General features: G+C 45.5%; 1 protein-coding gene across 1 annotated transcript in view; it reads right to left on the bottom strand.

Annotated features, from left to right (window-relative positions):
* Positions 1 to 291: 291 nt before the first annotated feature.
* Positions 292 to 13,200, bottom strand: part of LOC122386716 (alpha-N-acetylglucosaminidase-like) — a 61,606-nt gene continuing 48,697 nt past the window's right edge. The window contains exons 15-19 of the mRNA XM_043376196.1: positions 3,884 to 4,080; positions 3,475 to 3,595; positions 3,090 to 3,229; positions 1,547 to 1,671; positions 292 to 785 (exon numbers count right to left, since the gene is read on the bottom strand). Of these exons, the coding sequence (XP_043232131.1) occupies positions 685 to 785; positions 1,547 to 1,671; positions 3,090 to 3,229; positions 3,475 to 3,595; positions 3,884 to 4,080 (684 nt within the window). The 3' untranslated portion in view covers positions 292 to 684. The remainder of the gene's footprint in view (positions 786 to 1,546; positions 1,672 to 3,089; positions 3,230 to 3,474; positions 3,596 to 3,883; positions 4,081 to 13,200) is intronic.

Genomic DNA, 13,200 nt, shown 5'->3' with positions numbered 1-13,200 from the left:
CTGTAGTTTACTGAGCGTCCGGCTAGTCTCTCCTAGTTTACCGAGCGCTCCAGGCAGCGTGCCGGGTCCTGCGTGGCTCTGGTCAGCAAACACAGTTTGGTCCGAACTTTGTAGCGCGGTAGCACTGTTTGAATAATGCCTGGTTTCGCCGTCGCGTTAAGCGTGCCGCCCGAGTTATGCAGTTTAGGTCAGTTGCAGTTCTGCACCCCTCGATGCTTTGTGTGTGTTGTTCAATACACAATTATACCTACCTGATAGTTTTCTTTGTGACGTTTCTCCGATATGCTGGAGTTTAGGAAACAACCTTGTTTATTGTTCAGCCCCGAGGGATTAAACACACGACTCAGAACGGTATCCTGCCATAACAATTTTTCAGAGATGCGATTAAACGCGTGCATTGTGTGCTTATCAGAATTGAAGCATTCTATAGAACAGATCAAACGCCATACAAATTGTACATGTTAAATTCGATTATCAATTTCCTAAATGCATATAACAAAATGAAGGAGCTGGTCGTGCAGGCGATCAAACATGCATTTTATCTTTTTTTACAATGGTACGCCAACATCAAACTTTTGGCTATTTTATGATAAACATATACGCTCGGAAGAGGTCTACACGATTGGAACAAATACATCGTTGCGATTGCGGTACGTTGTGGCACTGTCCGCTGTCTCCGTCTTGTTATACAAAGATGACGCTGTAACCGGCCGTCCGGCGATGGCTGCCGTCCAGGGCGGGTCGATACTTCTGATACATCTCCGCCACCACTTCCGCAGTATCACCTGACGGAAAAGTGCTGTTTGAAAGTCTGCTCGTCACCCATCAGCTCTGTGATGTTCACTTCCTTAGGCGACAAACTGGGTAGACCGTAACGCTGACAGCGTGATCGCAATCATACTGCTGCGTTGTACTGGCTGTCCAAGAGTAACGGCATTAATTTACCTACTACAAACATGTCTCGTTTCTTTTCTCTCGCCTTAGATCCAGCTTCAAAACATTTGATTAAGCTTGGCTACACCAGGAGAGCCTACATATTGCTTTTCCGCTTTATACCGTCTCAATAAGCCTCCCTGTGCAATAAAAGGATATCAGAGTAGACATACCTGCCGCGGATAAGCTGAACAGTTCTAAATAATTCGCAAACAACAGAGCTGCGATAAGAGAAAGGCTCAAAAGTTGGCCGTATAAACGTGCCTACATATTTGGTAACGCATCAAAACCTGACAGAAATAGAGAGATGAGATTGATCGCTGGACACTAAATAAGGTTGCACGGAAGAGCTCATTTATTTTTAAAGCTAAAAATTATTATCACAATTAAATGAACTGATATATTCGACAGCTTGACTTGCACCCAAAAAATGAAAAGCTGCAACTAATTTTTGTGGAAAGTAGCCTGCATTTTGTGAAAGCATCTCGTAGCGGAGCGTTCTTAGTACCTAATTCTCACCAATACCGACGTAACGGAAACATTGTCTGGGAGAAATACCAAAGGGAAATAAGTGTGTTTGTGTCTGTTTGAGAAGCCAGTTCACATCACTCACCGGTAGGCACATGTGAGTAATCAGCCGGGCCGAACGTGAAGGGCTCCTCCACTTGTGAAAAATACCTGGCGTTCACTTCGGTCTGGTTATAGGGTTGTGCCGTCAACAAGCACTCTTCCAAATACCTGCAAATATCGACATGCAAGTCGAGCAATAAATATGTCGCATCATGCGTCAGGACACGGCATTAGCATCGAAGTGATACAGTGAGCATTGAATCTTGGACGCCATTATTATCGATATTTTTTAAGGATGCGTCAGTCGTCAGATTATATACTGCAGCGTCGCATCAAAACTTCAAGCAGGAATTAGCATTATAGCGTATGTATCCCCTAGTTTGGTATGATATAGGGTCAACTCAAATGTCAGCTATAACACGGGCTTTAACACCGCTCAGCGTCTTTTACAGCCCATTGGACATATTATCACTGAGCCTGTAGCTGTAGCTAAGAGAACTCAGTTTGAGCTGTTAAACAACTAGGAAAGAGCATAGGAAACACTAGTAAATTTTAGCGGGGTTGGCCGGGGCAGACTGCCGAAAAATACCCAATGGGCAGGCCAGCTCTGTAACAGCTGTCAATTGCAAGGAGTCCAGCGGCTGTCATTGGTAGGTTCGGTCCTAATTTCACAAAGTGCTGTACTTATACAAGTAACTTATTTCTACAGCACTTAACAACAGCACTAACGCAGTCGGCACTGGCGCCTGTTTCTATGAACATGATCTATTTGCGCTTTTGATAAGGATCGCAATCCATTAGGAATTTTTCTGATTTAGGAAACCCTATAATTAAGAGCGACATTTCAAAATGGAGGAGGTTTATACTGCCATTGATTTCTTATTACTGCTGCCAAACAACGTCTGCTATTGTGCATTGTGCAATTATGTGCCCTATAAAAATTGTCGACCCTTTGCTGTTAAGGCGCTAACAGAGTTGGTCTAACCTTACTGCAGTTGATGCGACTATACGGGTCATGTGCGAAAATCATATTTAGGTTGATTTATAAATCAAACTACAGCTGAGTGAAAACTTCCTTTTCCTTTGGGTGACCGTCTAATTTTCCGACATTGAAGCGTTCTCATTTACTCTTGCCCGACTGGTGCATTTTTTTTTTTTGCCATAGCACTGACGAATAGGGGGACGGCGACGACCTCAAGCATTTTTACTCCTAGTGTGACCTAGAATGGTGGAAAAACGGCACGCATTGCTTTTCACAAGATATTGAGGTCAGGTCAATAGTTAATTTTCACCGCGATGCTTCATATCAAAACCGTGAAAAGGCAACCAACGAACTATCGCTGGCAGTTTTTCCGTTCAACTTAAACATAGGACCTATGCATGCATGACAGAGGTCGTTCGTTTCTTTTCATGCACTGCTACTTATTAGGGGTCATGACCTCCATGCCACTCTCTTCCCTTGCAGCAGCCAATGAACACTTAGGTACAAATAGGCAATTGGCATGATAACGCGGTCTTCTGTATTGGTTGTTCCTAACAAAATTAATGCTGTCTTTTCGACCAGCATTAAGCTGTTGCAGTCTTACGTGATGAAGACGCGCCAGCGGGCCCGGTAGTAGTCGCGCATCAGGCCGGACCACTGTTTGGCGGCGTAGTCGACGATATTGGCGCGCGGACCCCACAGTGTCAGCTGGTTCAGCAGGTTGTACACGAACTGGACGCCCTCCTGAGGTCAGGAGGACGTCAGACCGTCTGGGGGTTTATAACTGATCGAATGCGCCTACTATGTAGGTAGCTGACTGCCCTGGACCAAAGTTTTAAAGTTTAGACAATCTATAATTGATGTTCGTTTATCAGTAGATTCGGTAATGCTAAACCTTATATGACAAGCATGTCTTAGGCAATTAAATACATCATTGACACGGACTGGCATCCGCGAAGACAGCAGCGGGACGATATCGCCTATCTCACCTCCTCACTGGCGGCGGCCTCTCGAGCCTGCTTCACCCAGGCTCCGAGCAGGAAGTCCTTGTCCGTGTTCAGCACGGTGTCCAGGTCGGCCAGCAGCTCCAGTATCACGGCGCCCTCCTCCCTGTGTGCCGGTGCGAGTGTAATTTCAATTAACGATTTACAAGTTTTCTTTTACTGGGGCGCGCTATCACGTAAACTTATATTGGGTTTAACCAAGAGCTCATATCTTTACAAAAATGTGCTGAAAGTTTATCCAGTTTTCACGCATGAGCTGATGTTCGATTTAGCAGTGCCCTGCAGTTTGGGGTGACACACTGCGTTTGGCTCAGGGTATGTTCGGCTCAGGCTATGTTTGGCTCAGGGTATGTTTGGCTCAGGGTATGTTTGGCTCAGGGTATGTCTGGCTCACCGCAGCAGGACGGTGTTGTTGTCGCTGAAGGCGCCGACCAGCCGGCCGTGGTAGGTGGTCAGCAGGCCGGTCAGCACCTCCCTCGTCACGTCCACCAGGTCGTGGCGCAGGTTGGCCGCGGCCCGCACCTGGTCGGCCGTGGCTCCAGCGACCAGCCGGTCCCAGGCGGCCGTCAGGTCGGAGGAGTTGTACCACAGCTGGGCGGAGGCGGGAGGAGCAGTCAGCAGACACAGCCGTCAGGTCGGAGGAGTTGTACCACAGCTGGGTGGAGGCGGGAGGAGCAGTCAGCAGACACAGCCGTCAGTCGGAGGATTGTACCACAGCTGGGCGGAGGCGGGAGGAGCAGTCAGCAGACACAGCCGTCAGGTCGGAGGAGTTGTACCACAGCTGGGCGGAGGCGGGAGGCGCAGTCAGCAGACACAGCCGTCAGGTCGGAGGAGTTGTACCACAGCTGGGCGGAGGCGGGAGGAGCAGTCAGCAGACACAGCCGTCAGGTCGGAGGAGTTGTACCACAGCTGGGCGGAGGCGGGAGGAGCAGTCAGCAGACACGGCCGTCAGTCGGGACAGAGGAGTTGTACCACAGCTGGGCGGTGACGGGAGGAGCGGTCAGCAGACACAGCCGTCAGTCGGGGCAGAGCGAGGGCGAGGGGCAGCAGACGGCACGGACAGGGGAGGGGACAGCAGACAACACAGACAGACAGGGGCAGCAGACAGCACAGAGGAGACAGAGGGCAGGGCGGTGGCAGGGGCAGCAGACAGCACAGAGGCGATTAATGCCCCTTTGTCGTTACGCCCCCAATTGAGCAATAACTTTTGAGCCCCCGATTTAGCAATAACTTCGCGGAAAAGGGTGTGTGTGTGTGTTCCGTTACGAGTAGCAGCGACTGGTACTAAATTTTAAAATTTCAGGTCCACCGATAACATCTGAGATTAGGAAAGTGCAAAAACCGGACCGACACTGTTAAATAAATTCTGCATTTTTACATACCTGTCATTCAAACACTCAAACAGTATACCTTTGTTTGGAAAGGCAAACTTTGCCGTGTTGAACTCAAGTCAAGGTCGGGTCACAGGTATGCAATATGCATAGGTATAACATATGTAGCTTCATCATATAAAGACACACAAGCAGTAGCGGCGAAACACCTTCAATTAACCCGCGCCCCGCTGGGCTATTCAGCCATACGCGCCCTGCTGGGGGGGGGGAGGCAGATTCTGCCCCCTTGTCTAACTTCCGAACCGATGGTCGTAGAAAGACGGGGAAAACGGCAATCGAAAGCTCTCAACAAGGCGGATCTTAAGAGCACACATTTTTTTGCTTGAGTAGGTCAGAGGTTAGGTCAAGGTCAGGTCAAGGGTACAAAATGCAAGTTTCTACAGTATCGGCCTTGCACCGTAGTTGCCGAAGAATGGACTGAGACTGATTGCCCAAAACGTGTTCTTAGACTACCAAGACAATATTCGTTGCATACAATGTCATTCAAAGGTCAAGGTCAAGGTCAAGGTCAGGTCAGGTCACCAAAAACAAAATATAGAAAAGGGCATGTGCGACACATGTTTTATGGGTCATTTTACTCATAGAATTCAATAGGCACACTCAATTAGTGATATTGACCAAATCTGGATGAATCTCAGGTCGAGGTCAGGTCAAGGTCAGGTCAAGTGAGGTCAAATTTTGAAGTTGGTTGTTAAGGCCTAAAAAGGTGTCTATCTGATGCAGTGTTTCACGGCGAATCGAATGGTGCTATTTTTGTTTCCGTACAAGGCCTAGAACTTCCAAAAAAATCATTTTTCAAAGTTTGTGTGTGTCGTGACTTCATAAAATTTTGAATAAATCCCACATTTTTGAACCGATTCGTCTAAAAATTGGTATGTAGGTGCACATAGACCACGTCTCTGATACTTATTTCGTTTTTTTATACACTCAAAATTTTGGATTTTAAAATTATTTCCCCAAAAAAGCCAGTTTTTTGAAGAAAAAAATTGGGCCAAAATCCAACATTTTCAAAAAAACCGAGATAGCCCTTTGATAGACAAAGTAGAATCACGTATAACCTTTTTTGTTACGTCTTGATTCCTAAAAATGAAGATGTTAGCGGCGTTTGAAATTTTGCCGTTTTTGAGGCGAAAATGGTGAACATGACGTAACTAAAACGTCAATTTCTCAAACATTTCCGGCGGATTTCGCTTAAATTTTCAAGGAACGTATCAAATTGATGCATGATAAGGTACTGAAAGTTTGACGTCGCTGGCGTAACGCGTTTAGAAGTTATTGGCGAAAAACGGGAGAGGGGGCAGATTCTGCCCCCCCCCCAGCGGGGCGCGGGTTAAGGGGGGGGGGACACTGCCGACTTTTGGTCCCATTCTTTCCATGCAACGCCCATAGGGCTAATGTTAAAATGCCAAAATCAAAGGGGTCACGGTGCCCCGGTGCCCTCCCCGTTCCGCCGCCTATGACAAGGTGCAGCATGGACTACTGATCCCTGCAACTAGTTCATGTAATAACGATTCATGTGATGGGGATAGTTAGGATTAGATCTTGGCTGGCGCTAAAAAATTAGTTTCAATATTTGCCCATTGAGTGATGATGTGAGGGGGAGTGGTCACGTAACCGAGCTGACCTAAAACGATTCTTACGAAAAATCCTAAATATTGAAGTTGTGAGGACTTAGGGTTTATTACTTCATTTTTTTTTTTTTACTTTCGCTGGACCTATTGGTTTGCTACATACGCGCCGGCCGAGGGGGAAGGGGTACTACGACTAGAGATGTCAATCGGATACCAACTTTTTGGTATACCGATACCAAACCGATACCTACTTGGTATTTGGTATTTCAAGGCGAATGTATTTGGTATTTTGTTGGTATTATGAATCCTCTCTTATGTAAAAGAGCCTGAGAACTTGGTAAAATGTTGCAGTTGGTATTTCCCTCATATTTACAAGTTGGCTCGGTTTCGGTATTTTTTCCATGTGTATTGTTGGTATTTGGTTTGGTATCGGTATTCCGATTTTCCGTAACTGACATCACTAGGTATGACCCCCCTCGCTGTTTCGCCCCTGATAGAGCTAGAGCCTCGCAGAAAAGACGAGCGTGTGCGCCGTTACGAGACGAGTCGACTGACACCCTATCTTAAGGTCTCAGGTCAATTGGTGACCTCTGAGGTCAGGTCAAGTGGCCTAGGGTACGGGTACGTTTTTTTTATAAATAAGTAACTTCGCAAAAACGGCCATAGAGCCGCGATTTTGGCATCATCGTGTTTGCCTCACTCAGGCGCATCGAATGGTATGCCTCTAGTTCGGTGAGGTTCAGGTGCTGACCTCGAGTCAAGGTCAGCTCACGAAGTTGGTCAAAGGCGGTCATATCGCATATCATTCGATTCGGGAGGTCTTCCTGAGTCCATTGGTGGCTTTCCAGACTCGCTACCTGACCTCATATGACTTTTAGGAAAATTCCGAAATATACAAGCTGCAAGAACTCTATAGATGATATACCTACCTACTACGTCCTATAAGTTTCAACTCCCTGTAAAAGTTCCTCTGCGACTGAGGGCGTTGCGAAGCAGTGTTCGCCATGGGCCGAGCCAGCCCAATGGGCCATGGGCTGGGCTGGGCTATGGGCTGGGCTGGGCCCTCAAATATGAAGGATCGATGCGCTGTAGATGGCTGGGCCAACAACTGTAAAGTGGAGTCAGGGGTTCGCAACTGAGACAAAAACTATAACTACATACATAGCTTATTATTGTGCAAGACTCAAAAACCCTGGCGGGGGGGGGGGCCTCAGGAGCCCCCCTGAGGTTTTTTGGTTATTTCTCCCAAACGCTTTGAGCTAGGAAGCTCAAATTTTCGGACTTTTCCTAAAAGGCTTTTACGCAACATTTCTGAAAATTTTGAGTTGATCTGATCTCAGGTCAGGTCACCAGAGGCGGTTTGGTGACCCTACCTCAGAAAAGTTTGCAATCACGCAAGAGCTAGCGTTTTTGACCGATCAATTTCTTCTCTTCAGGGTATAGTTAGGGTACCAGTATGTGCAATTTGTATATCTCAGAATTTTCATATCTGTGACCTGAGGTCAGGCCAGACTTGTGACCTTTACATTGCAAGCCTATGGGAAAATATTGAAACGCCTCCTGCTTCGTGTAAACGAGTCAAAACCACCCAATTCTTTCAGTATTATGGAAGATTATCTCATCGGCGATGATCCTGGTGCCGCTAATTGACAGGGGCACCGGCAAAGGTCATCTGAGGTCATGTGACGTCATAAATCGTTTTTCTGTCAATAAATCACGACATGATGGTGCTAAAGACTTGTAAGTGGTACCAAACTGCTTGCCTGGTCAAGGCGCGTCGTTTGGTATGCAGCATGACCATACCCCACATCCTCATTGATGAATGACCTGACCTTGACCTCAGGTCAAATTTCAAATTGACCTGTGAAGGTCATCACATACTTATTTCGCATCGCCTCGGCGAGAGCAACAAAAAATGTATTGGTTTTATGTCTCTATGTTTCTTAGTTTAAAAGTTATAAAGGGAACTAATTCCAAAACATTTTATCGTTGATGACCTCTGGTGACCTCAATATTGACCTGACCTGAAAATGTTTTATGTAAAAGTTGTAGATCTTTAAACGACCTATCAAACGCCGTTCGCCGTTTGTCGCTGCGATGTGTAGTTTTTGAGATCTGAAGGGGGGCCGAATCGGCCCCCCCCGCCAGTTTCTTGTCCCGGCGGAGCCCGCCAGGAATAGGGTTAACCCTATTAGTGGCAGGGGGGGGGGGGTTGTTTTCATCCACCCCTCAGGTTTTTCGGGAATATCTCCGAAACCGCTGAAGCTACGATGCTGAAATTTTCTGACTTTTCCTAAAACTAAATTGGGCACATTCCCTGAAAATTTCAAGTTCATAACTTTACCAGGGGCGGCTCCAGAGCACTGGGAATTGGGGGGTCCTATTCGTGAAGCGAGTCATTTGGGCGATGATCACGATGCTGATGTATTATAACTGTATGCACCAGTTTTATCATGTGATAACATATACAAAGTTATTGTGCATCCTCTTTTGACACGTTTTTGCTATAATAGGCGGATCCAGGCGTCCAAAAAGGGGGGTTATGTTTTACCTCCCAACATAGGTGCCCTGACACCGCCTATGCATGACCAATACAATTGTAGTCGTTCTCTCATAAGAAAATTGTAACATAACAAGACCATTACCACCCTTTTTAGAAACAGTACCAACAAAAACCTTATTTACTATACTTTTTGTGTACCCCCAATATCAATGATCTGTATCCGCCTATGATTTTTGAAAATGCATATTTTTAGGATCCATGTGAATGCCTGGTTCATTCTCTATCGATCGGCAAAAGTTGCGTTAAGATTGGTTCAGAAACCTGGCCGTGATAAACAGTCTAAAATGTATCTGCAATTTCCCCGTTTTTACCCCCCTCAACCCCCCTTTTGACATTTTCTTAATTTTTATTTTTTAGAAATGTAGATCACGTTGAGCGAAATCGAATGCCGTTTGAATTTTGAAAATCGGCCCGTTAGATCTCGAGATATCAAGGGGGGGTCGTAAACAGCCCCCCCTGCCACTAATAGGGGTAGCCAGGAGCCTGCCACTAATAGGGTTAACCCGCGACCTGGTGGGGGGCTATTTTTTGCCCCCCCCCTCCAGACTTTTCGATATATCTCCAGAACCGCTGCGCCGATCGTCACCAAACTTTCAGTACCCTCCCGGACATCAATTTTACACATTGTGACCAAAAATTTTTCCAAAGGCTATGACAGATTGGCCGGAAATGACGTCAGAGTGACGTCATGTTCTACCGTTTTCGACCCAAAAAAGGGTTTCGCGGGAAGAGCTGTCAGGCCTATAGCTTTGCAAATACAGAAAAATGATAAAGACATAAAAGCTGTAGATTAAACAGGGCTACAAAACTGCTATATCGGATTTTTGAAATGTTTGGAATTTGACCCCCAAAAATAAAAAAATAGATTTTTTGGATATAATAATCGAAAAATCCAAAAAGTTTTTCGAATTTCGCAAAAACCGGAACATATGTGATAGTCCTTACCGCCTTCCATCCACATACCAAATTTGAGATTGATACCTCTTTTTTTGGCGAAGTTATAGCGAAAAAACTGTTCAAAATTGATGACGTCAAATTTTCAAACTCAATTTTTAGCAATTTTAGACCCCGTAGCGCAAAACAAAGACCACCATTAGACTCCCCGTGACGAGCTGCATTGAATCAATCAATACCCATTTTATGCAAAACTATCAACTTTAAAATTTGACCATTTTTGGCCTGACCTTGACCTGACCTTGACCTGAACTTCACCAGAAAGTGACCTAAGTCGTACCTGATAGTCTTATAACCAACACCATTGAGTTGGAAATGAAAAATTGGCCATAAAACATGTATCACACAACCTTAGTAAAGTTGGGCTCATGTGACCTGACCTGTGACCCTTGGTGACCTGACCTGTGACCTGACCTGGTATTGCCAGTGACCTCTAATAGCAACATATCTACTAGGCACTAGGCAGCTGACGCCCTACCGCTGATTCTCGACAAAATGCGTTTCCTCGGCGTTATAGCGCATTCCCTAGAAGACCCGTGAACGGTGAAACATTTCATCTTTGACCTGACCTGTGACGTCATCGGTGACCCCGAGGTCAATGAAATTTGGTTTCTCTTGACAAATTTGACAGGCCTTTCGAACGCCGTTTGAATTTTGCGGATCCGTCCAGTAGTTTCGGAGATACGAGGGGGGGGGGGGGCAAAAAATAGCCCCCCCCCCCCCACCAGGGCGCGGGTTAATAACCCGCGCGGGGCTGGGGTCTCCAGCCGAACGCGCGGGGCTGGGGGGGGGGGTAAATTTTACCCCCCCCTGTTATCTCCCGAACTAATGGTCCGATTTGGAAAATTCAAACGCCAATCGAAAGCTCTCATCACGAACTACTAAAAACATGTACTTAATTTAAAGTTTGAGGTCAAGGTCAAGGTCAGGTCAAGGGTACAAATTGCAAGTTTCTACAGTATCGGCCTTGCACCGTAGTTGCCGAAGAATGGAGTCATGGACTGAGACTGATCGCCCAAAACGTGTTCTTAGGCTACCAAGACAATATTCGTTGCATACAATATCATTCAGAGGTCAAGGTCAAGGTCAGGTCAGGTCAGGTCAGGTCACCAAAAAACAAAATATAGAAAAGGGCATGTGCGACACATGTTTTATGGGTCATTTTACTCATAGAATTCAATAGGCACACTCAGTAAGTGATATGGACCACCTCTGGATGAATTTCAGGTCGAGGTCAGGTCAAGGTCAGGTCAAGTGAGGTCAAATTTTGAAGTTGGTTGTTAAGGCCTAAAAAGGTGTCTATCTGATGCAGTTTTTCACGGCGAATCGAATGGTGCTATTTTTGTTTCCGTACGAGGTCTAGAACTACCAAAAATGTCATTTTTCAAAAATTTTGTGTGTCGTGACGTCATAAAATTTTGAATAACTCCCACATTTTTGAACCGATTCTTCTAAAATTTGGTATGTAGGTGCACATGGACCACTTCTCTGACACATATTCCGGTTTTTTTCGATAAACTCAAAATTTTGGATTTTATAATGATTTTTCCAAAAAAGTCAGTTTTTTGAAAAAAATTTAGGCCAAAATCCAAAATTTTCAAAAAACCGAGATAGCCATTTGATAGACAAAGTAAAATTACGTATAACCTTCTTTGTTACGTCTTGATTCCTTTAAAAATAAAGATGTTAGCGGCGTTTGAACTTTTGCCGTTTTTGAGGCGAAAATGGCGAACATGACGTCACTAAAACGTCAATTTCTCAAAAAATTTCCGACGGATTTCGCTCAAATTTTCAGGGAACGTGTCAAATTGATGTAAGAAAAGGTACTGAAAGTTTGGCGGCGCTGCGCGTCGCCATTTTTGAGATATCGCAAAAATTCGCGAGGGGGGGGGGGTAAAATTTACCCCCCCCAGCCCCGCGCGGGATAAAGCACGCATGCAATGTGCATTGTGCATGCTGCTCGCAAAAGATTGTTTCTTTGCTACCTTTGGGCTTTGGGTACCTGTGTGGTGTCAATAATTTTTAAACCATTCATTTTTGACGGGCTGGGCCGGGCTGGGCTTTGACGCTTTTACCATGAATAGGCTCGGGCTGGGCCGGGCTGTGAACCCATGGGCCTGGTATGGGCTGGACTGGGATTTTGCGGCCCGTGGCGGCACTGTTGCGAAGTACAGCGACATCTGAGGACCGTGCAGAGGCTTACTTAAGACGTCATAGGTAAATGACCTGACCTGATCTGAAAATTCAGTTGACGTCACAAGATCCGGCTTGAATCAAAGATCAGGTATGCTGATTTTCATCTCTCTATATCCGGCGTGTTCGGAGCTATCACAAAAATAATCTTTGGGGGGCATCCCCCACTCAGCCGGCGAGGGTTAAGCTGGCTGTGACACATTCTTTGGCATTAAGAGCGTCGCGCAGTTGCGACATTTTTGAGACGGTGTTGAGAAGTTGACTCATGACGTCATAAGGTTAGTGACTTGACCAGACCTAAAACTAACTTACTTAGTGTGAACAATTTGTCTGGAATATTTTCTACTTTTTTCTTTTTTCTCTTTTTAAGTCACTTTTCTTGGTCATTCTGAGCATTCTCAAAAATAAAAAAAGTTAAAAACGAGGCAGTCAACACACCGCCGTGGCAGGGTAGGATAGATTATAGGCATGTTCCTATGCAATCTTGATGACGAGCGCATTATATTTTAATTTTGCCAATAGGTATATGGCCTTGGGGTTGAGCTTTGAGTTTGTAGAACGTTTTTTTTTGCGTTCGAACATCCAATGATCAAATGTACGTGGGCTATACAGGGAACAAAGTTTCTAAGCGCAGGAGACAAGAACTAGCAAGCTAGGCAAACAGGCAGGTACTCACAATAATGAGGTTGCAATGCAAACACATTGCACCAAGGACACGATGCTTACACAAAGTCACAATTTTAGCAAAAGCATGCAAACGTAAGCTTTTTTGGAGACATTGCCAGTAGCATATTATTAGCCGTTTTCACGACGGCCATCTGGTACACATTCGGTGCACATCTGGTACAGATCAGGTGCAGATTTGGTCAAATCAGGTTCAGTGTGTCTCTTAGCAGCTATCAGCTAGGGTTGCACTCATTGCTTATGTATATGTCTGCTATGTCATATTATCAGAGAGCATCATCGGTTAAAACACTGAAATAAATTCATAAAATGAAGATATTTGCTGTAAAAGAAATTAGGTGCAGATTTGGTTAAA

Source organism: Amphibalanus amphitrite, unplaced genomic scaffold (genome assembly GCF_019059575.1).
Source record: "Amphibalanus amphitrite isolate SeventyFive unplaced genomic scaffold, NRLGWU_Aamphi_draft 000260F_arrow, whole genome shotgun sequence".
Lineage (NCBI taxonomy): Eukaryota > Metazoa > Arthropoda > Thecostraca > Balanomorpha > Balanidae > Amphibalanus > Amphibalanus amphitrite.
The sequence above is the reverse complement of the archived record's forward strand: the minus strand, read 5'-3'. Positions and strand labels throughout refer to the sequence as shown.